The sequence below is a fragment of the Trametes versicolor genome (genome assembly GCF_000271585.1).
Source record: "Trametes versicolor FP-101664 SS1 unplaced genomic scaffold TRAVEscaffold_13, whole genome shotgun sequence".
NCBI classification, from domain to species: domain Eukaryota; kingdom Fungi; phylum Basidiomycota; class Agaricomycetes; order Polyporales; family Polyporaceae; genus Trametes; species Trametes versicolor.
This window is the reverse complement of record NW_007360333.1, coordinates 890,585-918,449: the sequence shown is the minus strand read 5'-3', so window position 1 is coordinate 918,449 and position 27,865 is coordinate 890,585. Positions and strand designations below refer to the sequence as shown.

At 56.2% G+C, this 27,865-nt stretch overlaps 8 protein-coding genes across 8 annotated transcripts; 3 read left to right on the top strand and 5 right to left on the bottom strand.

Annotated features, from left to right (window-relative positions):
* Nucleotides 1–34: 34 nt before the first annotated feature.
* On the bottom strand, nt 35–2,981 carry TRAVEDRAFT_75071 (Zinc/iron permease). Its single transcript, XM_008046135.1, has 9 exons — nt 2,750–2,981; nt 2,493–2,691; nt 2,392–2,426; nt 1,209–2,113; nt 1,082–1,157; nt 934–1,026; nt 756–878; nt 495–684; nt 35–437 (listed from the first exon to the last, which is right to left on the bottom strand). The coding sequence occupies exons 1-9, from the start codon at nt 2,874–2,876 to the stop codon at nt 428–430; spliced, it is 1,758 nt and encodes a 585-aa protein (XP_008044326.1). The 5' UTR covers nt 2,877–2,981; the 3' UTR covers nt 35–427.
* A 652-nt stretch (nt 2,982–3,633) lies between these two features.
* TRAVEDRAFT_53209 (uncharacterized protein) lies at nt 3,634–6,516 on the bottom strand (the record flags this gene model as incomplete). The annotated part of the gene is made up of 12 exons (XM_008046134.1): nt 3,634–3,682; nt 3,766–4,089; nt 4,150–4,205; nt 4,260–5,035; nt 5,093–5,199; nt 5,268–5,350; nt 5,403–5,581; nt 5,636–5,763; nt 5,822–5,922; nt 5,980–6,174; nt 6,240–6,412; nt 6,474–6,516. 12 exons carry the CDS (start codon nt 6,514–6,516, stop codon nt 3,634–3,636), a joined length of 2,214 nt encoding a protein of 737 aa, XP_008044325.1.
* A 1,055-nt stretch (nt 6,517–7,571) lies between these two features.
* On the bottom strand, nt 7,572–9,613 carry TRAVEDRAFT_67225 (kinase-like protein; the record flags this gene model as incomplete). Its single annotated transcript, XM_008046133.1, has 6 exons — nt 7,572–8,142; nt 8,193–8,334; nt 8,392–8,516; nt 8,570–8,791; nt 8,845–9,200; nt 9,258–9,613. The coding sequence occupies 6 exons, from the start codon at nt 9,611–9,613 to the stop codon at nt 7,949–7,951; spliced, it is 1,395 nt and encodes a 464-aa protein (XP_008044324.1). The 3' UTR covers nt 7,572–7,948.
* A 1,373-nt stretch (nt 9,614–10,986) lies between these two features.
* Nucleotides 10,987–11,460, top strand: TRAVEDRAFT_24190 (uncharacterized protein; the record flags this gene model as incomplete). The annotated part of the gene is made up of 1 exon (XM_008045794.1): nt 10,987–11,460. The coding sequence occupies one exon, from the start codon at nt 10,987–10,989 to the stop codon at nt 11,458–11,460; it is 474 nt and encodes a 157-aa protein (XP_008043985.1).
* Nucleotides 11,461–12,764: 1,304 nt separating this feature from the next.
* On the bottom strand, nt 12,765–13,924 carry TRAVEDRAFT_53206 (phosphoglycerate mutase-like protein; the record flags this gene model as incomplete). Its single annotated transcript, XM_008046132.1, has 7 exons — nt 12,765–12,952; nt 13,006–13,137; nt 13,188–13,294; nt 13,399–13,440; nt 13,486–13,535; nt 13,588–13,673; nt 13,825–13,924. The coding sequence occupies 7 exons, from the start codon at nt 13,922–13,924 to the stop codon at nt 12,765–12,767; spliced, it is 705 nt and encodes a 234-aa protein (XP_008044323.1).
* A 1,232-nt stretch (nt 13,925–15,156) lies between these two features.
* On the top strand, nt 15,157–17,869 carry TRAVEDRAFT_53205 (uncharacterized protein; the record flags this gene model as incomplete). Its single annotated transcript, XM_008046131.1, has 6 exons — nt 15,157–15,279; nt 15,342–15,413; nt 15,480–15,620; nt 15,681–17,005; nt 17,085–17,704; nt 17,769–17,869. 6 exons carry the CDS (start codon nt 15,157–15,159, stop codon nt 17,867–17,869), a joined length of 2,382 nt encoding a protein of 793 aa, XP_008044322.1.
* Nucleotides 17,870–17,981: 112 nt separating this feature from the next.
* On the bottom strand, nt 17,982–22,182 carry TRAVEDRAFT_61111 (acetyl-CoA synthetase-like protein; the record flags this gene model as incomplete). Its single annotated transcript, XM_008046130.1, has 17 exons — nt 17,982–18,442; nt 18,501–18,757; nt 18,814–18,957; nt 19,018–19,568; nt 19,626–19,885; nt 19,951–20,008; nt 20,061–20,230; nt 20,286–20,444; nt 20,505–20,602; nt 20,660–20,694; nt 20,745–20,827; nt 20,881–20,934; nt 20,993–21,124; nt 21,185–21,276; nt 21,329–21,397; nt 21,464–21,796; nt 21,885–22,182. 17 exons carry the CDS (start codon nt 22,180–22,182, stop codon nt 18,020–18,022), a joined length of 3,216 nt encoding a protein of 1,071 aa, XP_008044321.1. The 3' UTR covers nt 17,982–18,019.
* A 5,099-nt stretch (nt 22,183–27,281) lies between these two features.
* On the top strand, nt 27,282–27,610 carry TRAVEDRAFT_53203 (uncharacterized protein; the record flags this gene model as incomplete). Its single annotated transcript, XM_008046129.1, has 2 exons — nt 27,282–27,435; nt 27,486–27,610. 2 exons carry the CDS (start codon nt 27,282–27,284, stop codon nt 27,608–27,610), a joined length of 279 nt encoding a protein of 92 aa, XP_008044320.1.
* Nucleotides 27,611–27,865: the final 255 nt, after the last annotated feature.

Below are 27,865 nucleotides of genomic sequence, written 5' to 3'. Positions count from 1 at the left end.
TCAGCATTTCTGACGCTGCGACCACTGCACGCAGAAGACTTCAATATCATAAATAAACCTATCGACTGTGTCGAACAGATCGCACACCGTGCCATTGTTTGCGCCCGCTCGAGGATTCCCTAACCAGCGCGAACAAGAACGGAAGCGGCGCGGGAAGTGGCAGAAGGGCCACACAGCGACGGACCCCCGTGCCACTCCAGGAGGAACAGGCATGCATCCATCTGGAGCTGGTACATCGTGCACGTATCCTCGCATTACGATCTAGTCGTCATCGTATGGTCGTCTATACAATTACACAATCCTGTACATTACCGCACATGATACATCGTCCAGCCGCGTGCTTATCCGAGGGTCCAAGCCCGCGCCATCCAAGAAAAAGAACAGAGCCCACATCCGAGTGGCAGTGGCAGGTATCGTCCATCCCATCCTAGTCCAAACTACCCCAAACAATCAGCGCCCGCACTACAGCACCACTCACACATGAGACAACTCACAATCCAATCGCAGCCATAGCAGCGACGCCCGCGAGCAGACTAACGAGCGCAAGCACCTGCCGGCGCACGCTGCTCCGCCACAGGTGCGCGTCCATCACGAAGTCGCCCGCGAGCATCTCCACGCACGCCGCGTAGATGAGCATCCCCGCGGAGATCCCGGACATGATGCCTTGGATGAGCATCAGGCGCGCTGCACGAGGGGGACGGGGTCAGTATGGGAGTAGAAGGGAGGGGAGAGTGGGGAGGGAAGGGGAAACGCACGTCCGGTGGAGGAGGCGCCGCCGAGCGCGGCGAGCCCGATGCCGATCCCGAGGGGGGTCGTGATGGCGAAGGTGACGGCGAGAAGCGGTTTGAGCGTGCGTCCCGATAGGTGTTTGAAGCCATCTATGGGGGGACGGATGAGCACGTCGGGGGAGGGCAAGAGGTTCGGACAGCGTACCTTCTGAATGTTTGGACGGAAGGCCGGCGATTCGGATACCGAGCGACAGACCCTCGAACAGTTGGTGGAACACGATCGCAATTACGAGTGACGCTGCACGGTCGAACATCAACACCCCCGCATACAGGCGTGATTCGCATTCACTCACTGAATTCGGGCCCATTCGCGATAGACAGCGTGAGTCCTATCACCAAGGAGTGGATCATTATCCCCATTTGCAGTACCTAGGATGCCGTCAGAACCGTCGATGCACAGAAAAAAGCGCATATACTCACGAGAATGCCGATCACCTGCCGCCTGCGGCCGATCTTGACCTCTTCGTCGTCCAAGTCACTCCCACACTCCTCGTCAACGGGTGCATGTGCAGCCCCGTTATGCCTGTCATCCATGCCGTTCATCCACTGCTCCATGTCCGCATGGGAATGCGCGTGTGGCCTCCCAGCGTGCTCGTGCCCATCGTTACTATGCACATGGCTAGGTTGCTGGCGGTACGAGCGTGCAGCTTGGCTTCGCATCGTACCGCGACGCCCGGAGTTGAGGCTGTGCATGGACGGAAGTCGCGATATCACAGCCGCGTCCAGCGGGGAGGCATCCTCTCCGCTGGCCCACGGGAATCTGAACCACGACCATCGGGAGACGGGGACGTGGTGCTTGTGATGTGAATCGCGTGTTTCGTGTCTGTGGTGGCCCCCGGAAAAGAAGGTTTCGTCGGATATATGCGCGTTGTGCAGGCTCGGGCGCACTGGGTGATGGCCGGAGGGGTGCGCCGTGCTGCCGTATGACCCTCCTACTAGCGGTGGCGGCAGAACGGAATGGTTGAGAGGCGTGTTCTCGTCGGCGTGGTGGTGAGCATCGTCGTTCTCCGCGGCCTCGTCTGCCAGCTCTGGAGGGGCGAGAGGTAGCGGAGTAGCTGATGGATGTCCTGTTTCGTCAAACTCGCCGACCTGGTGTATGCTATGGCGCACGTCGTGTTTGTGACTATGAGGCATGGGCTGTCCAGAGACCCACGACTCCGTCCCTTTCGGACTCTGCACCAGGATCGAGGGTCTTGACGCGACAGGCACGTCGTCGTCGTAGTCCATCTGGATGGATGGAGGTGAAGAGGCATTGGGCGAAACGGTAGGGCTGGAGGGCGCGGAGGAATATGATTGCAGGCGGTCCACGAATGCGGTGGAGATGTCTGGAGGGAAAGTCAGACAGCGCTTAGTCGTAAGTTGGTCCAGCTATTCTCAAATCGATAGGCCCGTGGAAAGAATAATCATGGACAGCGATTTCAGGCGGTGATGCGGGGAGGACGCGGATGTACACGCCTGGGTACGCGTAACCCTTCGCGGTGCTCGCAATTTCCTACCCGCCATATGCGAAGCGTCGCCGCCGCGTCTGGGCTCGAACGCCTCTGTGTGTGTTTTTCCACGGGGGCCTCTCGATCTGAGAACAGCTGGAATTGAGAAGACTTACATTCTACAAGGAATATGGATAGAAGTGACCCAAGCCTGAAAGGGCAGTCCACAACATAAGCGTTGAAACGTTGACTCTCGAACGAAGGTACTAAAACTCACACAATCAATCCTGCCCAGTCTTCCACCTTCCACCGTTCGTTCACCTCCGGGTTTTGAAGCGCCTTGAACGCATCTTGTAATAGGTGGACGAAGGCGGTGGATAGGATGACTCCCGTGCCGAAATGCTTCCCCACGAAGAAGAACAGGCTCGGCACGCGTATGGAGCGATAGGTCTCTGTAATCGTGGGGAACGAGACGGCTTCGAACGATCCTATATCAGAGCTCATCTACAATGACCTCCATGGGAAGTTACTCACCGACAAGAGACACAGCGAAGATTACGAGCATGATAAGGACGCGAGTCGCAAGGTCTTCATCTTCGGCCGCGCCCTTTCCAAGAGGCAGTTTCCCGAGCATCTTCTGGCCGAGCGCCGACGTCGACATCCTCGTGGTAAGGGAGAAAGGTAGGAAACAAACTGTAGAGCGTGACGAAGGTATATAAGGTTGACAGCAGAACCAGGATAGGGAAACTTGCGCGTGGTGGCCAAGAGGTCGGGCGAAGAGGACTGCTTGACTGTGAGGGACTTACCTCACTGCCTGCCACGGGAGGACCGCACCAGTCGTCCCGCGAGTGTTCGAGGTCTCTGGTCTCCTATCCAATCGCAGGAGCCGGATCACCACCGCTTGGCGTCGGAGCGCCAAGGACCCCGGAAAGTGCGTCACCCCGTTCATCGCCGTTTGGCCAGCTTGATTTTTCTCTCTCTTGCTCTCTCTTTCTCTCCCTCGCAAATGCGCATCTGGATTAAAGAAACATGAGCACATATCCCATCAAATATCGGTCTGAACCACGGGTTTAACTACTGTCTATCCAGCAGGCGTTTCAACGGATTCTGGTCGCTAGATATCCCCTCGAAAGACATGCCGCTTTTGTGTCTCATAGTCATACTCGAGCAGGGAAGTACGAAGGAAGCGTAATTCACCGGCTGATTAAATTAATGGTAAGGCGGTCCAAGTCATCTCCACCGAAGTCGTAGAGACTATCAGTATATCTAAAACCACGACTGTCTCGATTGCCAGCGGCTTCGTGTCAAGCACAATATTGATGTCGCCGTATGAATCCATGGAAAGGCTTGATAAATTATGTCTGCTCTTGTCGCATTTTGTCGAATGTTCTTGTGTATCAAGGCGCCAACGTCGGGTATTACTGGCTCAGAACCAGGTACTCGTACCGAATTTCCGGGACGCGGTGTCTGTAGAAGATGCGCAGCACCACCATCCAGCCGTCAACATCCTGCGTCGACTCGGTAGGGAGTTGAAACGTTGAAGTACAGACCTTAGAAGGAGGTGATGCGCCATGAACAATGGCTGTAACGTCAAGCGGTCCGATGGAATGGGCACCCTCCAATATGCGTCGAGATGCGCGCGATCCTGCCCAGGGCCGGCCAAGTTGCAGCAGAGCCTACAAGCCACGATCTCTCTGCCAGGCTTGGCGTGCAGCATCCCTTCTAGGATGTGCACCAGTGGTGCCAGATCCGCTTCGAAGTCAGGAACCGCGTGACCGTTTGGGTAATAAAATAGACCGCCTGGGGCGTGGTCGTCTACCCATGGGACGTACACTCCGGTATACGTGGTAGAAGCCGGGTGTGCGGCCGTGGCACTAAGATATGCGTCGTCGCCATCAGTTCAGGGCGCGCCCGGAGGGCGGGGGAAGACGCACCTTCGTGGTCCCCAAATCTTCTCCCACTGCGAGTGCTCGTATTCACAATGCGCGAGCTTTCGTTGTCCGAAGTGAGCACGGACAGCGGCCGGAGAGCGGCGGACACGCACCAGATCTGCCCATCCCCACACCCCACGATTAGGCGGGAGCCTCGAGAGCCCACAACGACACTGCACTCTTCCGTCGCGCACGATCTGATCCATATCTTGCAGCGGAATGTCGTCCGGGAACCCCAGTGCCCTGAGATAGTACAGGGCAGGCGCGTACGGCACCATCGCGTGTAAAACGCCTTTGCCATCTACAACCTTTGGGTGCCCCAACGCCTCTTGGTCTGCCATCTGATAGAGGTCCCAGCCCTGGTCCGGACAATTCGTGCGCCAGTGCATGTGGATCTCTGGGAACGGCAGCACGACTGGGCCCTTGGCCTGCACCATGCCTCGGTTGAACGTGAACATAGCTGCCGCCGTGCGCAAGAGTCTGGCGGCTCGCGCAGGCGGGGTCTCCGGCTCAGGAGGGGCGTAGCGAAGGACCATCGCGTGGAGGGTGAAAAATTGTTCGAGCGGGGCGAAGAACACGTCCGGGAGCTTCGTTACGTACGCGCCGTAGCGGAGCGCGTGCGTCAGGTTAGCCTCGACCTTCTTGAACTGCTCTCGCGTCGGCGGCTCATCGCATTTGCGTTGAAATTTGACGATACAGGGAATCTGCGCCAGATGGGCCTCGTTTGGCAGCATCATGCGCTCTTCATCGCTCAGCCATATCCCTGCAACGAGCTCCTCAAAGTAAAGGAGGACGGGTTCCATGAAGTCACTCGCCTTCTTGGCCATCCTCGCGGCCCGTTTGGGGGCCAATACCTGCCATATGTGCGGTAGCGCACTCTTGAACACATCTGGTGAGAAATCCGTTAGCGTAACGTGGATAGGCATGCATCTGAAATATGTCGCACCGTCGCTCGTCACATAGTGGTCTAGGAATCTGTCGAGGTAAAAGGAGCTCCTTTGGAGGTCTTCTAGTTCATAGTGGCGGTCTGCAACATCTACCCTCTCCATGATCCTGTGTGGATGAGGATGCCTAACGTGAGCGACATTATTGCGCGTACGGGGAGGACCATGTGCACATACGCGGATCTCAAAGTGTAATTGGGAACACCAAGCCGATTAGCCTCTACCGCGACTCTGACGTGCCTCAGACAATTGTCCGCAAACTGTACTGGGTCAATAGATAAACATCTCAGTGTGTTGGGTCTGGCTACTCACCTCGTTCACGAGAGTAGCATGTTCGACGCGCAGCTCAACCATCAGGTTTCTAGCAAACTCAAAACGTGCATCGCAAAGTATTTCCTGGGACTCCATGAGGCGTAGATAGTTCCGTACGAATAGCTCCGCCTCGGGCCTGTAATAGTAAGTGACTTCCACGCCTCCCTCGGAGAAGCAACCTATTCGGCGTGATGAGTGCGGCAAAAGCGGATACGAGCAAAATCGCAACTGACTGAGACGGTGAAACGGCAGAAACCTTCGCAGGTCGCTAAGGGGGTTGCGCGGGAGTAAACGAACGCCCGCGGGTCTGTTCGGTATAGCCGCATTGTATAAGCCCAGAAGTTCTTGCTCGTCGACGAGGCTGCAAGATTCGCGGTCAAATAAAGCATCGTGTGCCAAGCACACAATTCGATGCTTACTTGTATCGGAGGCAGACGTCGCAGAGGACCCAGCCTATCTTAGCTCTCACGAGTGTGCTGACTTCGATCTCTTGGCACGAATACGGAATCTCTCCGCAAGCCTATCAGAAAATCACGGCGGTCACATCACACATTCTCCATGGAAGGCCCGGACTTACGCTGCATTCCCGGCCAGCTATCATGGTGGCGTGGTGTGGTTCGATAATATGTCTGGGACATGGCGGATAGCTCGGGTTCTTCTCAAACATCTCCCTCCAGATGGGGCGGCTCTCCTTCTTCATGAGGGCCGTCCGCATTGGCCGACACAGTCGCGCGAGGTTGTGCATACCGAGGGGATTCATATATGGCGCTGCCTGTGGCCATACGAGCCTGGTCAGCTGTGGCGCATAGCGCAAGGCACCCTGTGCGAATAACATACTAAGAGAAATACGGACACCTGGGCTGAGGTGATGAACCTTTGCGGACCATCGGGAGACGAGTAATCGAAAAACAAGCCTGGAATGACGAGACGAGGTTCAGGTAGAGGGCGAGGTGCGTATCCACTTTGAGGCGGCAGTCTCGCTGCAGCGACGTTCCACTCGCGCAGCTGCACTTGAAAAATGGGTAGAGAAGTAAAACAACTGGGCGGCGTGATGATGGTAGCATCGCCTACTTTTGAACTTGAGTAGCTCGAGCCTGGTGCCGTCCGCCGGCATGGTGAGTGTATGTGGCGGTGCCATGGGTGCAATATGTCTGAACGGATGTTTGTTGCTGATTGGGGTTTGAGCTGAGTGTACTGCCGGAAAGTGTTCTTGCAGAAGAGCAGAGGACTCACTGGGTGGTCGCGCTCGTGCGACTTATATATACTTGAACCCGATTGTCCACGATTCAAATTGTCGATGCCTATCGCTCGTTGAGACGATTGCATGCCATGCATAAAGAACCACATCGAAGCAACGTGTCTGCACAGGTTTAACGAGCGTGCAAAACTCGAAGAATAGGGTTGTGAAGGCGAGCCCTCCCACCCACCCAGCCTTTATTGTGGATCGTGCTTGAGTTGGCTGCTAGGAACATCATCGGTACAAGGAATCGGGGCCGGACGTCTCTTTGAGGTGAACAATCAGTATGTCGTAGTGATGGCAACTTGAGCGCCCTAGCCTGTACGTCGCAGCACGTGGCAGATGGCGGAGACTGTTCTAGGCCAGTTTATGGCATGTAATTGACTCGAACAACACCTAGTGCCTCTCTAATCTTGAAGTCAGCGCGTCACGTCAAATACCAAGTTTGAACGACCACGACAAGATGCTTACACCGGAATCACATAACTTGCCGTTCGTGCTCTGAAGCTTGAAGGTGCCGACAGGCTACAGCGCCCATTGCAGTATTATTGTGTGTGTTGGAGCAAGCAAGAAATCGTCGGCAGGAGTAAGAAGCGAATAGTATTCCGTTTGTCCCGTACGGTAGCGTCGTGATACGAAGGCAAACGGATAGCGTACAAAATGGGTCTCGCGCTCGATACTGAACGCTTCGGCAAACGCCGGCGAGTAGGCGCTCGCTCGCTCGAAACCAAAATCCAACAGTATATGATGCCGCACTGCACCCGGGCTTCAACTTTTCCGGTTTATCTCAATCCTTCGAGAATAAATCAAGTACTATGGCGTACATCTGCAGCACAATTCATGCGCGTTTCACTTGCAAACTTTTAAGGTTATGCGGGCGCGTTAAGCGAGCTGGTCGCGCTGTCTGTCAGATCTCGCACGGATTCGGGGCTGAACGTATGAATATAGAGCTGACCTGGTCGCGCTGTCTGTCATATCTGCGCGACCAGAGAGTAATGTAATACAGACAGGATAAATGATAGAATGGCTCACCTCACACGGATTCGGGGCTGAACGTGTGAGGTGAAAAGGCTGGCGCGGGCGCACGACGAGCCCGAAGTTTGCGTGTAAATAGGAACAAACAAGCGAGTGGTTGGCCTCGCCCGGAGTGACTCGCGCGAGGCGGCGAGGGAGGAGGTAGAAATAAACAAACATATGACTTGCCATAACAGGCCATGTTCCCCAATGTCGCAACGCTCCCGTTCAACGTGGCGTTCGGCCCAGCCGCAACGCCCCGTTACCCTCGACAGATACAGCTACGGGAACGCCATCAAATCTTCAGCCACGCATCCTGCAATAACTGAGAGACCGTCGGCCTAGCCAATGGGTCAATCGCCAAGCACTTGCGCAAGAAACGGCAGGTATCGCCGATGTCCTGCGCACTCAGGCCATCGCACAACGTCGCGAATCTGCTCTCGAGGGAGCCTTGACCGCCGTCTTTGCCCTTGGCGCCGAGTGGAATCCCTGCGACCTTGGGTCAACAACTGTTCGTGCGTGAAACTATCAGAGCTCACCATTGCGATCAATGCATTTCCGACCCTTCGTGCAGCGCCGCACAAAATCCTCAGGGAACGGCCCAAGGTAATCATAGATAAACGGCAGAAGATCCTCGGTGTCAGTGGGAAAGACCGTTTCGTGCGTGAGCAGATAAAATATCTAGCCGACATATAGATGTAAGTGGGGACCGCGTAAAGTGGACGACTCGACACGCACCAGGCAGCCGACTGCCCAAACTTCGACGGGATACGACCACGCATGTCCGAGTAGCATCTCTGGAGCGCGGAGCTCAGTCGGCGTACATATAGGTGTGTCCGCGCGGATATCCTTCGCGCGTATGGCTAGAAGACCGGCTGTCAGCTATCGCTGAACGTGGAAAACAGGTTATACATACCACTGTCATAGTCGATGAGCTTGATACTGATGTTCGCATACGACGGGTCCAGCCCAAAGTTGGGGAGCGGTTGCGACCGCAGGGCCGGAATGGGCTCTGGTGATATGCGCGGATTGACCGGGGGCGTGTCCTCATACATCTGCGGCGGGTTGTCCGCAAGGAAGCGGTCAATCTGCTCGGTACTGGCACGCGGGTGGTGGAGAATGTTCGCTGACTTTACATCTGCGAGGTGTGTGAGTGGTGAACGTGACGCGCAACGCTCGAACTCGACTGGCCTGTATGCACCCTCTGAAACTTGTCTTCCAAAAAGCTAAGGCCCAGAAGTACTTGCCTCGTAATCGTCTTCACTGCAGAAAGCGGAAGACGACCAGTCGGAGAGGTCTCGAGAAGATCATCCAGTGATGTGCCGTAAGGAAATAAAAGCGAGCAAAGATGTTCACCATGTGCGCTGTGTTCAAAAAAGGTCCTTCCGATGATTGCGCAGTGACGATACCCGGGATGCGCCTGGTCAGGCTTCCCAAGTGCGGTCATGTCATGGGCGACTGCACCCTCGTAACAGAGCCTGCGGATTTCGACCTCTGTGGCGTATACCGACATGATTTTAAGCACGATATAACGATGCCCGTCAGGCCTGGGAGATGCGAGCCGACAGTCAGTTCCCGGACGTCGAGAGTGAGGAGGAACGCACGTAGTTTCTTTAGCGAGCCACACGCTTGAGTTGGTGCCGTATCCGAGTTTGCGTACGATCTCGCATGTGCCCCGGCGCAGCTTCTGACCGAGCCGCATGGGAAAGTATCCATACGGCCCCTCCAGCGGACTCAGAGTGTAAGGCTCCTCATGGAAGGCGATCCGGCGAAGGTCAAGGGATGGGTCCAGAGTGGTGGGTGGGTGGGCGTTCGAGCCGGTCGGCAGCGGCGCGTGCGAGCGCGAGAAGGCAGAGGCCGGAGGCGTAGAGGCGGGTCGCACGATGCTTGTGGCGGACCTCACCAGGTCGGTGAAGAAGTTGCGCGGCGAGCGAGAAGATGACTTGGGCATGTTGGGCATGTTGAGTTCGAAGTTGAAAGCTTGAATTCGCTGATGCGGGAGTTTGGTTGGAGGGCTTGACGAATCGAACGTGCAAGACAAGAGTCCTCATATGCCGTTGTTCCCTTACCACGTGATGTCTGGCGGTGGCGATGCATCTCTCGGTTTGGTCGAACGCCGAGCAGCGCTTGTCCTCGTCCCTTGTGCACAACAAGCTGCCTCTGCGGAAGAAGAGGGCGTGTTCGAATCGTCGTTCTCCGCTCATCTCCCGGCGCACACTTCTTTGGCGCAAGGGGTGCCTTGAGGCGACTCTTGTTGTGGAAGGTACGTACACGCCTCCTTCTCCACCGAGCGTGACTCAGTCTCCAGCCTGCTTCGGAGATCCATCGACTTGCTACAGTGCTTCCCGATATGCGCAGAAACCTCATCGCGACCGATCTTATGCTGTGTTGCTCCTGCCATATACAGATTTCTCCTTGTGTTCCCGTAGCGCAGCAGGTATGGGCGCGCACCGCTGCCATATGGATTCGCACCCGCTAATTGCCTGTAAATTTGGACCGCCACGCTGCAGTACACAGGCATGAAAATTTATTCCACCCCTTCTGGGATAGTTGGGTGTCCGCAACACCGCCGGTGATCGAAGAGCGGCACCAATACCTCGGCACTTAGCCGTGAGTAACTCCTCTATGCGGATACTTGCTCAACCGTGCGGTCCAGATGGTCCTGCCAAATGTGAGAGCTGCTACGCTCTTGCTTCCCGTATCCGAACCGGTGGATGTTCCTGATGACGGGATGCCAAATTGACACGCCCTTGCCTTGAGTCGATGTGGAAACTCAGCCGCATTCTGCCACAAATACATGCGGTGTCCTTTCTTTTTGTGAAGGCTTGAAGAAGCAACTGGGAGAGACCGGAGCCGCAGCCGGCGGGAGGCACAAGTGCACCGTCGCGTCCGGTAATCTGGTATCATGTGCGCACTGCGTTGGCTTGCTCCCGGATATAGCAAGCGTCCCGAACAACTCATTCCGTTCGCAGCCGCATAAGTCGCGGCACCATGGATCGTCGTTTTCTTGCGCGGAACAGAGTGTCTACACATGTCTGTGAGGGGATAGAAGAATGCCAATATTGCCCAAATCGCGTCGAACACCCTGATACACGCGACAGGACTTCATGCCCAATGCGGTGGTACTTTACTGGATCTGAACACCTTGGTACGTCTGCAGAACGGCGTGCGGCATGGGCGTTGTGTATCATTTTGACGCTTCAATTGCAGGGATGCCTGCAGGAAGCCGCATCTATAAAACGAGCTCAACAAAACCGCAAATGCATCACCGACCCTCGATCTTTTGTCTCGACGCCACAAGCCTTACCATCCCCCGTACTACGCTCGCCTCCCATGTCCGACTCCCAGCCCAAGATCACAGTCACCTGGGGTGACAACCTCTCGAACCCTTACGGGACCAATCCCGAGCTTAAGGCCCGCATCGAAGCCAAGATCGTCTCAGCCTGCGAAACTAAGGCTTACAACGATCACAGCGGCAAGACACTTGTTGATTTGGGAGCTAAGAGCGTGGAAATCAGGTATGTCCTGCCAAATGATGTCTACCATGCTGCCACTCAAGAGCGTGATGACCTCAGGAGCAGGGTCCACAAAGGAGGAAGTGATCGGAACGCGGAAAATCACATTTGCGTGTGGGTTCGCGACGCCGCAGGGAAGCCCATCTTGACCACGAGTCCGTTGACTAAAAAGAAGGGCAAGACGCACCACATCGATATCGACATGGATGCCCTTGTTGACCAGGCTACTCGGGAGGCCCCTGCCACCTCCACGCAGCCAGAGGCGGAACACCCGGAAAACCAAGACATCTAGTATGTATAGCCATGTTCACACGAGGCTGTTACTTTCGAGCTCATTCTATCATCTCAGACAATCTCACTCGAGGAAACTATGTATCGTCTCGCTCTCCTTGCGCTGGAAGACTGTGTCGCTATCCAGATGTAACTGTCCATCTTGTGATTGAACGCTGTGCGTTTGAATGTTACATGATGTTGTGTCGTCTCCGCGGGAATCTTGTAAGGGACTCATGCAACGGCCACAGCCACGGTTGGCTGCCCTAACCTCTGCCCAGACGGTCTCAGGACCGGTGCTTCGCTCGTGCCAGCCTTGTGTTCAGCCGTCTGTGTATACAGTCTGATTCAGCCCTCGCGGGCGCCGCTCGAGTGTAAACGAAGCATGGGTCCGCTGTGAGCCCTCGCACGGTCCGAGTCCATTAGTATTCTGCACTGGCAGCTCCGGACACAAGATAGTTCCATTGTGCGTCTTAGCCCTTCGAGACAGCGAATTTTGTCCCCATACATAGATGAGTAGCGACTTGCCAACAGAATGTATCCTAACCGAACCTCCTCCTCCTCCTCCTCCTCCCGTCATTCGGCGTGGGGAACACATCAGCCACCTCCAGGTTTCAGCAGCGAGCGTCCAATCTCATGCGAAACGAGATCGTCGCATCCCGACGGGCAAAAGCGACAACGTTGGAGAGCCAGAGAGGCCCTGCGCCCCCGAGCTGTTGTTCGGCGAGCTCACGCACAATTTCCTGACGCCACCGCGAAGCTGATGGTTGGCGACAACGTGGTCTGCTGTCACCCTAGAGCAGCACCGATATGGCGATAGCGACACCGCTACGAAACAAGCCAGGAAGAAGTGACTGTAGTCGTATTCCGAGGACCCGGATCCTACGAAGGCGAAGGCGAGGCATCCTGCTTTGGAGTATCTCCGACAATTTGCCCGAGGAGTCATCTTCGCAATATTCCCATGGTTGCAGCGCGCATGAGGACAAATCTGATCCCACAAAGGGCTCCGTCAGAACGGGCTGCTTATTCCGCTACCGCTCGCCTCCTGCGCATTCCCTCGTGCCCGGCGGCCGCCCATGGACAGGGCAAATAAGGCAGGTCATGCACGCCTCGGCGGCCTAGGATCTGCGATGCGCAGCGAACGCGTCCCATATCCAGCAGCCTACGTAGTGACAGCCTAGTGGGTAGTGACGGAAGCGGAGCGCTGCCGCTTGCACCGCAATGCTGGCTTCGATCGCCCCACGTTTCCAGTCGGATGTCGACGCGTCAGCTACTCTCCAGAGGCGCCCCCGTCGTCGTATTGTACGCCGTCCCCGGCGAGACCTCTCAATTGCCCAAACGAGCCCATGCCCAGTCCGTCTCCCCGATGATCTCGCGCATCGCTGCCACAAACACCAATAGCGGGCACGCCCCGTCCGCGCTCTCCAGGCATCCGCGGAAGCCTGTCAGCGGGACGACTCCATCGTTCACGCTGACGCGGATCTGTGTGTCTGGGGTCGAGTTGCACGAGAGCACTAGGTGGCGTATGAGCGTGAGAAGGGAGGGAGGCAGAGTAAAGGACGTGTACGCTGGAACTGAACGTTGGTGGCGAAGGGCACGAGGTCCACGGTGCGGAACGCGCGGTTGTGCGGGATGTGGGTCGCCGAGAGCGGCCTGTCCTTCGCGGAGCTCGTCAGTTTCAGTGCCGTAAGCACTGTACCTACATGCTTATTAGCTACACATGATAGCACACTCAGTCGAATGACTTACCGTAGAGCGCGATGACCTCGGGCATCGCGTCGACGTACAGGCTCTGTCTGAGCGGAAACGTGCGTGGATCGTCCGTGAGCGTGGCGTTCGTCGACGAGTTGTGTGCGCTATTATTATTATTAGAATCCGAGTTTTATATCTGCTGGAGGGCGTAGCGTTGTGCGTGCTGATGGGTGTGTGTGACAGGCGCGCGACGAGCTCCTGCACGTACCCAATCGCGAACCCGCGCGCGACTGGCGAGCTGAACGCGGAGCTATACCAGAAGTGCAAGTCAATACTGTAGTCGAACCCTTCCTACTCCGTTGGGGTGAATAGATCGCAGAACTTGGGATACCCAAGTGCCACGGTCTGCGGAGATGATTAGGTGATGGCGAGTGAGGAGGCGGGAGTGGGGACGCACCTCGCATGCGCAGAGTTGCTGCATGGTGTACGCGTCCTCAATGACGAGGTCGACGCCTTGATCTGCGTGCGGAGCCGGACGAGCGCCTTGTGGAGGTAGACCTCAGTCCACTGGCGCAAGTACGGCGTCCCGCGGTCGCCCTTCGCGTGGTCATGCGAGTGCGTACACATCTTCAAGACGGCGCGAGCGTATTGTTGAGGCCGTGCTCTTCAATCTTGATCAGCTGCTGGTACTTACCGTCGAACGGATGGCCTAAGAAGCCGAGCGCAACGTTGAGCGCAATGAAGAGCATGCAGTCTTGGGACTCTGCGGATTTCGGATGGTGGATGACCTCCATGAGAGGGTGGTCGTGCATATCAAGGTCCAAAACAACCATCAACATACCGGTGTCATGATCGGGCTCGTGGCCGATGACAGAGAACCATGAGACGGGGCAGACAGGTACCGAACTCCCTGAAATGTGAATGAAAAGACCAGATTTACTCGTGCCACGAGTAGACCGGTACGCGAAAGCCGGGGGAATCGGAAATTGCAGGCTCACTATTCCAGTTCGATATTCTTGCAACTTTGAGGGCAGGAGCTATATGTGAGTCTTAGCATGTATTACACTGTATGTAGTACTCTCCATGGTATCAGAGGGTCCAGGGATGCGCCGGTACTCAGGAACACTGGCGATTACGGTGAGAGTCGGAGGAGGCCGTAGCGGACCGGCGCGAAGCCTCGGTCGAAAATCGACGTTAACGGCATTCGCCGAATATCAAGCGCCCAAATGCATCAATATCCAAGTCTTAATACGTACTTTTCCAAGCTCGAGACAAACCATCCGACCCGCTGGGACTACGACTTTCCGGCGGAGTCCATTGGACTCCATTGGACTGGTCCCACCGCTGCTCGGAGCGGGATGTAAGTACTCTCTCTCTCGATCTGAGAGCCAGTGCGCCAGTGCGCTTGCACAGGTGTATAGCGGCCCGTGCAATGTCGGAGGGCGCGTGTCTGCGCACGCAAATCCAGGTGGGCTTCTCGCGCATCGCGCTGATCACTAACCACGTAAGCACTGATGGCGCAGGAGTGATGTGCGAATTTGGAGGCAGGCGGTATAGCCAAAGTTACTAACTTCTGGGTCTGGTTGAAAGACTTGAAGAATGCACGACGCCACCACGGCTCACAATTGCAATTACGCCTGAAGCTAAGGGAACCTGACACCTTACTCCGTATATGTGGTACTCCTAGTCTACAGCCTGGGCGTGCTCCTACTAACTGTCACTCATTTTGATGCCGTGCATGTATACGCGATCTCACGGTACGTCACTACCGTATACGTTGTTGGCAATACTAAATTGGGGAAGCGTCTCGGCGGCGGGCTTGATTAATGTGATCTAGGTTGCCGGGCCATCGACAAGCATGGAAGGCAGAAGACTGCTCTCCGCGCTCGAATGATTTATGGGACTTGACTTATTTTCAGGCTATTCCAGCTTCTGGTCCGCCTGCGTCCTGCGTCCACCCTACCCTACTGCCAAACTCTCCCACTACCGTGACGGCAACAGCGGTTCATACATTTGAACATCTACAATGGTCCGAAGCGTTGAGGGTGACTCACAGTCTTGGCAAGGAAACGATACCGCTCCTCCCACTATCGATCATGGTCTAGATGTTAACTCATTTCCCCATATTGGGGTGGACGACGACCTAACTGTGCGTGTGTGCTGGATTGGTCACCGAGATCGAATGGACTGATCGCATAATCTTCTTTTCAGCAAGTCGAGAGCTCAGTTTTGCTTACGGAAGCGTACGGGGATAATACCGTCTCTGCGCTGGCTGAGCTAGATGTAAGTGATCTCCCCAGGAGTTGGTCACTCCTCTAGTAAATCTCACGCAGACCGTTCACTTTTCAGGATCTACTGGTGCAACGCAAGAATTTCCACAGCGAACATGACAAGGACCAGGCTTGGACAGCAGCTGCGGCTAAAGCGAAGACATACGGCGACGACATGATAAAACGGTGGAACTCGGAAATTGATTTCTATCTCCTCTTCGTAGGTGTCACACACACTCCGCTTCATTCTCGCCCACTCACCTTATTATTTCTCGCTGAGGCTGCCTTGTTTTCGGCCATCCTGACGGCATTCAACGTTCAATCGTACCAATTGCTCCAGCCAACGCCCGGTCCAGATCCCACAACCGTGGTGCTGCAGCAAATAGCCCAGCAACTCAGCAGCTTCTCGATCAACCCCCCGTTCCTAAACTCCACACATTCGTTCAATCTTCCGATACGTGCTCAGGCTGGAGACTCTATGCCTCCGGTGCCGCGATCAGCCATTTGGCTGAATATCTTGTGGTTCTCTAGTCTCATACTTAGTCTCGCCTCATCTGTCATCGGAATTCTGGTGAAACAGTGGCTGAACGAGTATAGCTGGTCATCAGGAAGCTCCCGCGAGGCCGCGCGGCTACGACAATATCGCCTCGATAACCTGTTGAAGTGGCACGTGGGGGGATTCATCGTCGCTATCCCTGTGCTGCTGCTGCTGTCCCTTGGCCTGTTTCTCGCTGGACTTCTCCTCCTTCTGTGGACTCTCCATCCCGCGGTGGCGCTCGTCGCATCGGTCCTCGTTGGTTGCGTCGCTGTGATCACGGCGACGGTCACCGTCCTGCCTCTCTTCGACGATAGCTGTGCCTACCTCTCGCCGCAAACGCTTGCGCTCTTCTCCGCCTGCAGTCATTTCCGTCATCGGATTCTCACGCCGATAGGCAACCTGTTCCTAAAGGCTGCGAACGTGGTCTGGCCCTGGTTCCAACTCCGGACCCCTGGCTCCTCTACGATCCAATACACATCCTCCGCCGATAAATCCAATTCTAACCGCGCCCGTCAAGCACACAGCGTCTTGACGTGGCGCGAACGCGAGCAGTTCGCTATCCACGAGTCCGGTAATCTTCTAGACGTCAAGGTCCTCACTATGGCCTACGAGACCACACTGGATACCGACGCAATATCTACCGCCACCATATGTCTTCCGGATCTCCCCTCTCACTACGTCCTCGACTACTTCGTCAACCTCCACGAGTCCATCACGCGTCACGTCGGCAGCACCGAAGACAAGCACCGCCATCCTCACGACGAGACGCTGGTGTATCACGCTCTCCTTTGTGCACTGTACCTGCACGCCGCTGGGGGTGACCTGTATCAGGAGCTCTGCGACCGCTCGTGGTCGGATGGTCTTCGCTATCTCCCCCCTCCTCAGCATTATGCTCCAAGCCGTGCGCAGGGTGGCGCTGAAGTCGAGTGGCTGCACTCCGCGGCATCCTGGCTGGAACGGTGGATACAAAATACCACTGATCCGATATGGGACCTTGAAGACTCTAAGTCCCTGATTCGACTGGAGTCGCATTGCCAAGCACTCTCGTCTGAGAGGCAGATAGCTAGGTGAGGCATAGTAACTCATGAGGTCTACAAGGCTTCCGGCGTGTGACTTACCTGTTAACCCCCGGGCGGTCATCTCTAGACTACCTCTTCGCCAAGCCCACGCCCAACCGGGGAATCACGCGCCCATCGAGCAAATCCTCTTCGACTCCCTGTATCAAGAAACACGAAGGCTCTCCGATTCCGTCACCAAAACGCCGAACGCACACGCCGGAGCCCCCGGCAACCCGGACGCGCAGTTCAAATACCTCCTCAGCGTGCGCGAGTACCTCCGGTACGCAGCCGGCGCACTAACCGCAAACGCCTCCGACTCGGACAACAAGGACCACCACATCATCCGCGGGCGCACCCACGACGTCCTCTCCACCCTCGCGTCCATCCTGCGCGATTACAGTGGGGCGCCAAGCGGCTTCTACATCGCGAGCTCCGCGAAGTACCGCCACTTCGTGCACGACATCGTCAACACGCTCAATCACAGCCATCTGATCTTCGTGCCCATTTTCCCGGAGAAGCTGGTCAACTGGGTTAAGCGGTGCAGCGACACGGTGTTAAAGCCGGCGCGAGCGCGGTCTGAAGAGCCGGAACTCACGGGCAATTATGGCGTCAACGTCTATTCCTCAGAAGATACCCTGGAGTCCCTTGCCAGCCTCGAAAAGGCTCTGCGCACACTTGAGGATCACTGTGTGGCTTGGAAGAGGATGGGTACGTGACTCCTTGTATCGGTTTCGGCGGTGCTCTCACAAGGGTGTATCATCCCGATGCTCAGAAGACCTTGCCTGGCGCAACACTGGATTCCAATCAAAGGAAGTGCAAACCGACCCGGTCGTCGATGAAACCGTTTTCGAGGTCACTCCACTCAATACTTGATCTTCGGGTATATTCAGAGACTATACCAAGCCGCCGAATCGTCGATCTCGTCTTGCATGTACCTACGTATACCTCCAAGAGGTAACTCGGGAACTGAACGTTGTATGATATCGTTCTTCTATTACATGACAGACAACCTCATGACACAGACTACAAGAACCCAGACCGCTTCCACGCCGCCAGCCACCCCTTCGCGCGCTCCGCATCCAGCGGAGGCAGGGCAGCGAGCGTAGGCGAGACCCGCGTCGACGTCTTCGTCGAAAGATATACCATACCAAGGGGCTCGCGCTCTGGCGACGACTTGAGCTCCTTGTAGAACGACAGGAGCCGGAGGGCAGGGTTCGCCTTCATCAGCTCGACCTCATCCGCGCCGCCCTCCTCGACGCTTCTCTGGAGCGTAGCAAGCCACTCGGCGTACGGCACGAGGGGGACTCCGAGGTCCTCCGCGATCGGAGCGATGACGTCGTGCCACGGGATGGGGCGAGGGTGGACGAGGTGGCAGAACGGCTCCGGGGAGTAGCGCATCTCGGCGAACGCCTTTGCGCCCTCGTAGGCAGGAATCCAGGTGATGTTCTGTACCAAACGCATGTGAGAATGCAGTGCGAATGTGAACCAGAGCCCAGGAACGTACCCCTTCGACGTCGGGCAGGCACTTCTGGAACAGCGCCGACTTGACGAGTGCAGGGAACCACTCCCTCTCGTTCCAGTACCCGACCTTGTTACCAGAAACTTGGCCGAGGCGCATGACGACCGTGTGGACGCCCCTCTGCTTCGTAGCCCGCTGCAGGACGTGCTCGGTCACCCACTTCCCTTCGCTATAGCCAGTGCCGAATGGGGACACCGGGTCATCGAGAGATACTTCAGGTGCAGGCGCCGTGCCCCGGTAGTCTGCAAATGGATGGTTAACAGAAGTAGACGTTTATGGATCCAATATGCCAGCATACTCATGAAGACCCCGACGGAGCTGACAAACAAAATAGAGGGCGCCGTCTTGTAAGGCGAGCTGATGGCCAGATCAATGAGGTTCCGCGCGCCCTTGATGTCGGGCTGGAACGAGTGAATGGACAGATTGAAGTCCACCTTCCAAGCTGCGCATGCAACATTAGATGCGAGACGAACCCCCTTTCAAATGTGTACTGGCAGCTCACCATTGTGTATGATATGAGTGACGGAGTTCCTAATGTCGTCTAGAAGCCCAGGCTCGATGTCGAAGTCAGGCTCGTGCAAAGCCACTTCGACGAGCTTGAACTTGGGCGTGTCCAAGAGCTTCTCGTCGAGACCCCTGGCCTGGAACTGCGCATGCTGGCGTTCCAGTGCCTTCGAGCCTTTGCGGTTGAACGCGTACACACGCTCTACGTTCTCATCGCGCAGCAAGTGCTCGAGAGCGTCGCATCCGAATCCGCCGGTGGTACCGGTGATGAGGACGACCTCCTTGGAGGACGCCGGGCGGTCAACAAGAGTAGCAGGCCGCTCCGGGAAGTCGGCCGAGTATTTCTCGACGAACGTGAGGAGGGATTGTGGGGAGAGCGATGCGTCGTCGAGCGTCTCGCCGTTGCTTATCGTTGCGTATACGATCCTGGCGAGGCCCGAGATTGTCGGCGCTTTGAAGACGATGTTGGGCGGAAGGCGTCTAGCAGCGCTCGCGTCCGTCTGGCGAACGGCTCGCAAGATGGTGTTGCGAATCCACGTCGCTTGCAAGCTATAGCGGTTCGGCGGGTTATCCAGCCGCGCGAATACTCAAGGCATTGGAACGCACCTGTCTCCGCCGCTACGGAAGATGTCCTCGTCATCCGCGAGAGCATGGCGCAGTGTGCGTTCCACCACCCCACGAATGAACGCAAGCGTGCTCTCCTCGTCCCAGTCCTCTGGAGGCTGCAAGTCTCCCTGGGCGCTGTCTTCGATATCTTTGTATAGAGCCTCGACCTCGTTGTCGTACTCGGCAAGAATGATGCTGCGGCGAGGGAGGCCCTTCATGTTGAATTGGAAGGGCTTGGACGGCGATGTCACAAGTATCATCTGAGAATTGATTGGTGCGATTAGTTGGATTCCTATTTGAAAGTTGTGTACCAGACGTCACTCGCCTCCTTGAAGATCCTCGAATGCTGCGGCGCCCATTGGTTAGCACGTTCAACGGAAGGCCTATGGAGACTTAATGTTACAAGCGCGATATATAGAAATGACAGCGACGAACCAGATCTTGTTCCTGAAGTCCTCCAGCTGTTTCGTGTCCTTGGGGTCGATCGCGAACTCGTCCTGCGGCTCGATAAGGATTCCGTTCTGGAACCTTCCTCGGCCAAACATGATCGAGCACTTGACGTGTGGGTCCGCGTTTATGATCTTCTCGAGGGGCAGCGGATTCGTCTAGGATCAAGGGTTAAAACAGCCATTCGTATGGCAATAGGGACGGCAACCCCACCTTTTCTCCGTTCGACAGCATGATTTGCTCGTCGGCCCGTCCGAAAATCCGCCAGAGACCAGGCTTGGTCGGGTGCGGCTCGAGGAGATCACTCGTTGCGTAGCCGTCGTGACCATCTACCTGCGTGTTGATGACAGGCAAAGGAAGGTCGGGTCGCGACTGTGCGAATGTGTCGCCGTCAGTCATGGGATCAGTCCCAGCAATTCGATTCCCATTCACCATGATGATGAGCTCGAACTTGTTATCTCCGTGCGGGCGGAAACTCATTGTAAGGAGCGGGATAGGGACGAAGTACGCCCAGTCCATGCCCGGGTTCGCTAGATATCGCCATGGAAATCAACAGAGGACATCGGAAAGCGTGAACGCGAACTTACGGCGCACGAATACGTTGACCAAGCCGACTTCCGTCCTAGCCACTTCGTTAAAATCAAGTTTGTCGAGAGAAGTCATCCGACTCACAGGCCGTATACCGTGAACAGATTCACGCCCTGGGAAGCGAGCGAGTCGCCGACTTCCTGGTTGAGCGGAGCGCCTCCAAAAAGCTACGGTAGGACAGTCAGCCTATCATCCGGCACAAATGCTTCATTCCACTCACCACACCGCGCATCTTCTTCATGACCTCGACCTTCTCTGGGTCTCGACCCCATTCCTACGACAGGACGACACTCAGTGTCTGATGGGTATTGACGATATACACGGACCCCTACCTCAATGAAGGAAGGCACCGTCCAAGTGTAATCAGCGTGGGTCGCAGTGATGCCTTGCCACACCGCGTCAGGCGTGGGGAACGTTGGTGGGTTCGCAGGTTTGAGAGCCGCGACGATGTAGCCACTAATAGCCTTGTATTCGGAGCGAATCATGAGTCGAAGCAGGGTTTGGAAGGGCCACACAATACGTACCGCAGAAGCGTACATGAACGCACCCAGTCCATGAAACATGGGCGTTCCGTGGCAGCCCATGATGGACCGTGAGGTGTCCACCTCACAGAACACTAGAGAACTACATCAGCGCCGGATCGAGCGAAGGATCCCAAAGACACATACGCGGTCCTCGTCCGAAGAGGGCTAGCCGCCTATGCGTCCAAGGAATTGGCTTCGGGTGGCCCGTGGAACCTGTGTAGGACATGATATTGGTCAGCCCATCACACCATAAATCGCCGGCAACACAGAGGATTTTACCGGAGGAATGCAGGATGATAGCCAATGCATCTGGATTATGCGTCTCCGGAAGCTTCACGTTCACGTCGGTGAACGCCGAGTCCGTCGTCGCGTCCGAGTATAGATCCTCGAACACAGGCATGTCGCGCACAGTCACCTGGCTGCCAGGGAGCTGGCTGAGCGCGTCTGCCGCGATCCCACGGGTGGTCGCATCCTGTGAGATGAGAATCTGCGTCGTGTTCGTGCGCTTCAGCATGTCTGCCACCCCCGCGGCTGTATTGCGCGTGGAAACGAGGAACAAGGTGCATCCCGACTTGAGCACGCCTACTGCCGTGGTAAAGTACGTGATCGTGTCTATAAGAGCAGTGTGTAGTCAGTACGTGTCACTGGACGTCTCGTATACACCGAGAGAAATAAGTGTCAGGTGGGAACGCGCTCTCACCAGCACTCGCAAAAATTGCCATCGTGGGTTGGTTGGCAGTGGCCTGGGCGTAACCTTCCCTAGAGTCGAGGCCGGACACAATGTAACGTGCGGCGCGCTCCATGGCGCGGTTAGCAGCAGCATAGGTGATGAACTCGACCTTGTCGCCGTCTTGATAGGTGAAAAGAGGGTAGTTCGCGTTCTCCTGCGCGTTCCAAGCGTAGAGATCCGGAACCGTCGCGCCCTTCTCTACCAGGTCAAGAGGACGACGAAATTCCGTCGCGATGTGGGAGGGGACGTCGGCCGGAGTGAGAGGCATGTTCGGTGTCTATAGGCAAGCGAGGAGATTGGTGTATGAGCAGTAAGAAAGAAGCAGTGCGCTGGGGACCGTGTGGGCGTAAATGTGCGTGAATGATAAGGTGGGCCCGCCCGGCATTTTAAGGAGGCGTCCGACATAGAGGCGCACACAAGATGTTCCCATCGGATCAGATGCGACTCTACATGTGCCAGGGATGAGAACGAGGTGGCATCGTGAGTACGCAGCTGCAACGACATATCAGCCAGTGTTACTGCGTACGGGGAGAAGGCTGCAACGGACCGCGTGTTCTAGCCAGACTAAGCCGAGCATCAGCGAGCACCATGAACACCCGATGACGTCTGAACTGCACATGCAACAATCGCAAGCAGAAACATGAAAACATGAGTGTGAACGTATAGCGCGCTCAGGAAGCATTGCCGCGGAGCGATTCGCCGATGTACTGTTCTGCCTGGGAATGCCACGCGAGCCGCATTAGCCGCTATGCGATGCAGTCCGATGACCAGGACGCCGATCCCTCCTTCTGAAATATCAGCGTTAGCCGGCGCGGGCATGCAAAGACAGTAGACAGATGTGACGTACATACGCTAGAAGCAAGAATCGGACGAGGCAATTATGACGATCGATTTGTATAAAAAATATTTACTTCTACATGCAACTCGCAGCTTGCGACTTTCGTGGGCGCCTAATGACCATATAAGGCAGGTACCTTTTGAAATCCTTGGAAACGCGGCCAGATCCCCCTGGCGAGTTGCAAGCTGCAAGTGAAAGTTGATAGTTGATAGTGAAACCTCGGCTAACTGAGGTCGGACTGAGGTCGTACTTAGGTCGCGCGCAGTTTCACGATCAACTACCAATTGCCAACTTTCTAATCTTATCTATCGGGCGCTTCTCTTTATCTCGCCCCAGATTAATCTCGTTGGCATCTAATCAACCTGCCACAGACTCGGACCCCTGACACCCCTCCTCAGGTTCTGCCTCCCTCCACTGCAAAGGCAATATCTCAGCAACCATAGGTCCTATTGGCTTCATTCTTTTTGTGGATAATCACCTGAGGCGACTGGAATATGTCTGTACAAACACTGTAATTAGTAAACAATGAACTTCCGCTTTTGTGGGTTTTTTGATTGACTTTAGAAAGCAACAAGTGTAGCCCATGTATGCAGGTTCACTAAGGCAGACTGGAAAAGAATAGGTCACTTGTGCACCTACTCGTCCCATGGATCGCTTCCGATTAGTACTGTCAATCCGCTGATCCAACACCACTAGTTAGGACCGTTTCCTGCCCATTCCCTTACTCTTCTTTATTTCCTTCGTTACCTTCTAATCTAAACACCTCAGTTCCCGGAGTGTATCCAGTTAACCCCGTATGTTGCCGCCTATGTCGGAGGACCCACAGCCGGTGCTCCCAAATAACGTCTCCCCTTGTCTTGACATGTCGTCCTGCCTGATTTGGGTGTTTCCGCATGTTTTCCGATAGTTCTACTTTTGGATTTGTCATCCTACCGAACACTACTATATCAAGTAGTCCCTCCTGCCCATTCCCGCGCCTGGAACTCCTTTTGACGTGGGCGTACAGTATCCCTTCTGTAAATGGAAGGGGCGCGCGCCCCCCACCTCCGCCCCGTGCACCTGCCCCCCAAGTGTTGTGCGCGCCCCTCCATATGTTGCACGCACGTCTATGGAACTTACGCCGTCCTTTGAAGGCTTGTGAGCGCGCGGGTCTGTTGTCGCCCCAGACACCACGATGGCTGCTGTCGAGATGGGCAGATTCACAACAGAAGACTTGGGTGTGATGGGGAAGGGCATCTTGCTCTTTGTCGAGCTGTCGCCTCCATTTCACGCGCACGTCTATCCATGTTGCGCGCATGTATATCCATGTTGTGCGCATTGATTACGGGCTGCGCGCCCCTCTCCAAGCCACGCGTACGTTTGTGTGGTGCGCTGATGAGCATCCACCGCTTCTGAGGCCAGCAAGCCGCTGTGCCCGAGGTATGTCGCGCCGCGCTGGAGGCATGTCGCGCCGCAAGCCGCACTGGAGTTGGGGTGCTCGCGTTGGAGGCCCGCATTGAAGCCACTCGCGCCGGGACGGAGGAGGAATGGACGCGGCTGCGCGGGGCGTGCCCTGGGGCGGCATAACACTTAAGAGAGATAGTGGCGCAGAGCGCGACAGCGCGATTGTACCCACTGCACGCTGCTCAAGGTGTGCCTTGATCACGATGTTGTGCAAGCCAAGTAGGTCGGCCCCGAGTACCATTGCATAGATAGGACCCTGTACATAGTCAACAGGGGGTCCAGGATGTGGAATTCGGAGCTCGAGGAGGGCGTACACAGCGGGCGGTTTGCCTGGAGACGGGGCGAACGGGGGAGTCTCGTTGCAAACGCGTGAGGTACAAAGCTGTAATCTACGCGGTATATATACGAGGCAGCAAACGGGAATCAGGCGGAAAAGCGCCGGGCCGAGCGTAGCCGCTCATAGCAGACAGCGAAATACAACACACCCCCTTGAGCGGCGCAGCGAGCACAGAAACAAAACAAACAACAAGCGGGGACGCACCCCCTTGAGCTCACAACCTAAAACCTCAGCATCAACTCAGAAAGCCCTAAGCCAATCCTACACCCAACAGCGGCCTTGACGGCCTCGGCAACGCACACCCATCGGCGGGCGACGCTAGACGATGGTTCGGCGGGATGGCGCACATCCGCCGGCGGGTACGATCAGGAAGACAGGGCGGTCGGGCGACAAAATTCGCGGGCCCTCGGCGGGCGGCAAAACGAGCGGATTCGGTTCGATCGCGGTTCGGGTACGCGGTTTGGCGAGGTCAATCGGCGTGTCGCCAGAACGGGTTCAATCGGGGAGCGGGGTTTCGACGGGGACGACGGCGGGTGCGGGTGTGCGCAGGACGGCAGCTTCGGGCACGGCGACAACGGAGGCGGCGGCAGCGACGGGCGCTTATCGGACGCGCGAGCGTGATGGAGAAGGCGGGCGCGGCGGCGCGGGCGACGAGGACAGCGGCGAGAATGGGCGCCTATCGGGTGCGCGAGCGCGACAAGACGCGACGGAGGCAAGCGTGGCGGCGCGGGAGGAGGGAAGGGGAATGGCGGCGGCGAGACACGAATGAACGAGTCCGCACGATTGGGCGAGTTCGGCGCGCCGGGCGCGGGTGGCTTCGGCCCCACCGGGCATGCGCGAATTATCCTTCGTGCAGAGGAGACGCGTTTGTGTGGAATTCGGAGCTCGAGGAGGGCGTACACAGCGGGCGGTTTGCCTGGAGACAGGGCGAACGGGGGAGTCTCGTTGCAAACGCGTGAGGTACAAAGCTGTAATCTACGCGGTATATATACGAGGCAGCAAACGGGAATCAGGCGGAAAAGCGCCGGGCCGAGCGTAGCCGCTCATAGCAGACAGCGAAATACAACACAGGAGACTCCCCAGAAAACTCCCACCTCCTTTCCTCTAAACCTCCGCTCCGGCTGTCAATGTCTGTGGACGTCTTGTCGCGTTTGGCTTATTGGTGAATTACGCTCCGCTCTTGACCAAGCATAAAGGATCGTCAACTACGTCTGCGCTGTGTCCGCGTCTGTCTTGCGTCTGCATCTGCATCTGCACCCTCGCCTGCATCTGTGTCTGTGTCTGCGGTTGCGTCTGTGTCCGTTGATGCACTCAACCGACCGGTAAGGACGGAAGAAGGAGACGGTCGAGAGCCCTAGGAGGTCGAGACCGGGCTGCGGAACGTCTCGCGAAGCGCGAGGAGAAGCAGGTTCGTGTCGGGTGCCCTTCGGGCGGCGCAGTACGCGGGAGAACACAGTAGAGGGAGCGGAAGAGGGAAGGACGGTGGACTGATGACAACTCAGCTGAGCTGGCGCTCCGCGGGACGCAGGAGGGCCTCTTTGCAGCCCGTGTTAGGCTTCGCAGGGAGTTCGCAATGCTATCGCAACGCTAAACACTATTTTGCAGGGGTTTGCAGAGTTCACAGTTCGCAGTTCGCAGTTCGCAGGGTCGTCGAGGGTTCTTCGTGAGAGAAGGTGAAATCTGAGCCAAGGGGGGATCTGAATTCTCACAGCCCGAGGGCGTAGGTATTTACAGGGCCAGCCAAAACCGTGCTACAGTGATCAGAAAGTCTCTACGGAATGTCCGTCGCGGAGGGGACCGGCGCCCGCGATGCGCCAGCCGTCTACCGCGTAAACGTGGAACACGCCCCTGCGCCCCACCGGTCCGGCGATGCGGAACACACCCCCTCCGCGTGTGTCTGCCCATGCGGTCGTGATATCGCGCGATAAGTCGTTCCGCGCGAGTGCGAAGCTTCCGCGCCCGCGCCGCGATGAGGCCTCTGCCCCGTTGAGGTCTCGCGAACCCGCGGAAACCGCGAAAAGAAGGCCAGGCGGGTGGTGGCTCGGTACCGGGCATATCACCGTATCTGCGGTTGCGTCTACAAGTGCGCCGAGGTTGTGCCCGCGCTGTGCCCTTTTGGTGCTAAGCCCGTGTCCTCGAGTAAAAAGCACAGATATATTGGCCCGCAGTGTAAAGGAGTCGGCGGTATCGCAGCGCACACGGTCGTGGCCACCCATCCTAGGGAACTCGAGCCCTTACTCTCCCTCATCACCCTTTTCTCAGACGTCCTCTCCCCCTCGGCTATCGGCCGTCGACGCACGTCTAGACACATCAGCGTGTCCTCTCTTCGCCATGTTGCGCTTTCCTATTCTATGTTGCGCGTGCTTCGTATCTGCTTCAAGAATGCGCACTGATCTCATACAGTACGCGGCCTCCCTTTGCCGCATCGTGCAGTCCCCTTGGCACGCACACATTGTCTTGTCTTCCTGGTTACTGATGCATAGATATCCCCAGTCATATAGAGAGCTCAACATATTCTCTGTAATATCCACGCGGAAGGCAACCAATGAAGTGTCGGGGATATGGAGGTGTTATGGCCTTGAGCGTGAGTGAGCGAGTGTGAGCGTTTACTGTGGGACTTGTTGTTGTGCACAGTCACGTGTAAAATTATGTGTGGGTGGTAGGTGAGCGTGGTGGCATGGTACACTTGTCATACATTGTCATTGTGCTTTTCCTCCATCTACGACACCATTAACTGCTTCTCTCCTCAATGCCTGGCAAACACAAGGGCGGTGTGGCAAGATCTATCAAGGTCACTAGCGGAGGCCGGTTCGGAGGCTCACAACAATCCGCGACGTGCCCTGTTGCACAGTCATCTAAACATCGACAAATTGCTTATGACGAGCAGCTGCAGAAGATATTGGGTATGTAGTATTACTATTGTAACCCACAAGATGCTCATACATGAAAGTAGGTATGAGTTTTGAGGACCGCGAACATCTCCAGCAACTCGAAAACGACATGCCTGATGTGCATGTGGACGACGACCCGGAATTGTTACCCTTGCCACCTGGTGAAAGAGGCTATGTTTTTCAGTAATGCTGGGGGCAAAGAGGAGTTCTGTAGGGATCTTTTCCGAGGGGTATCTGCAAGCGGGTGAGGCATTGATCATCTCTACCTCTGTCTGTATGTACACGCTCATAATCTTTACAGCAAATGTTATGATGGAAGAACACGACACGATCACACAGAGCGACAATGTAAGGAATGGGAGGTCCAGATGGATGCACTTGTGGACGCTGTCATGCACCAAACTGGTTTGGCACATGGGCCTACCGGAACAGTCCAGGGTAT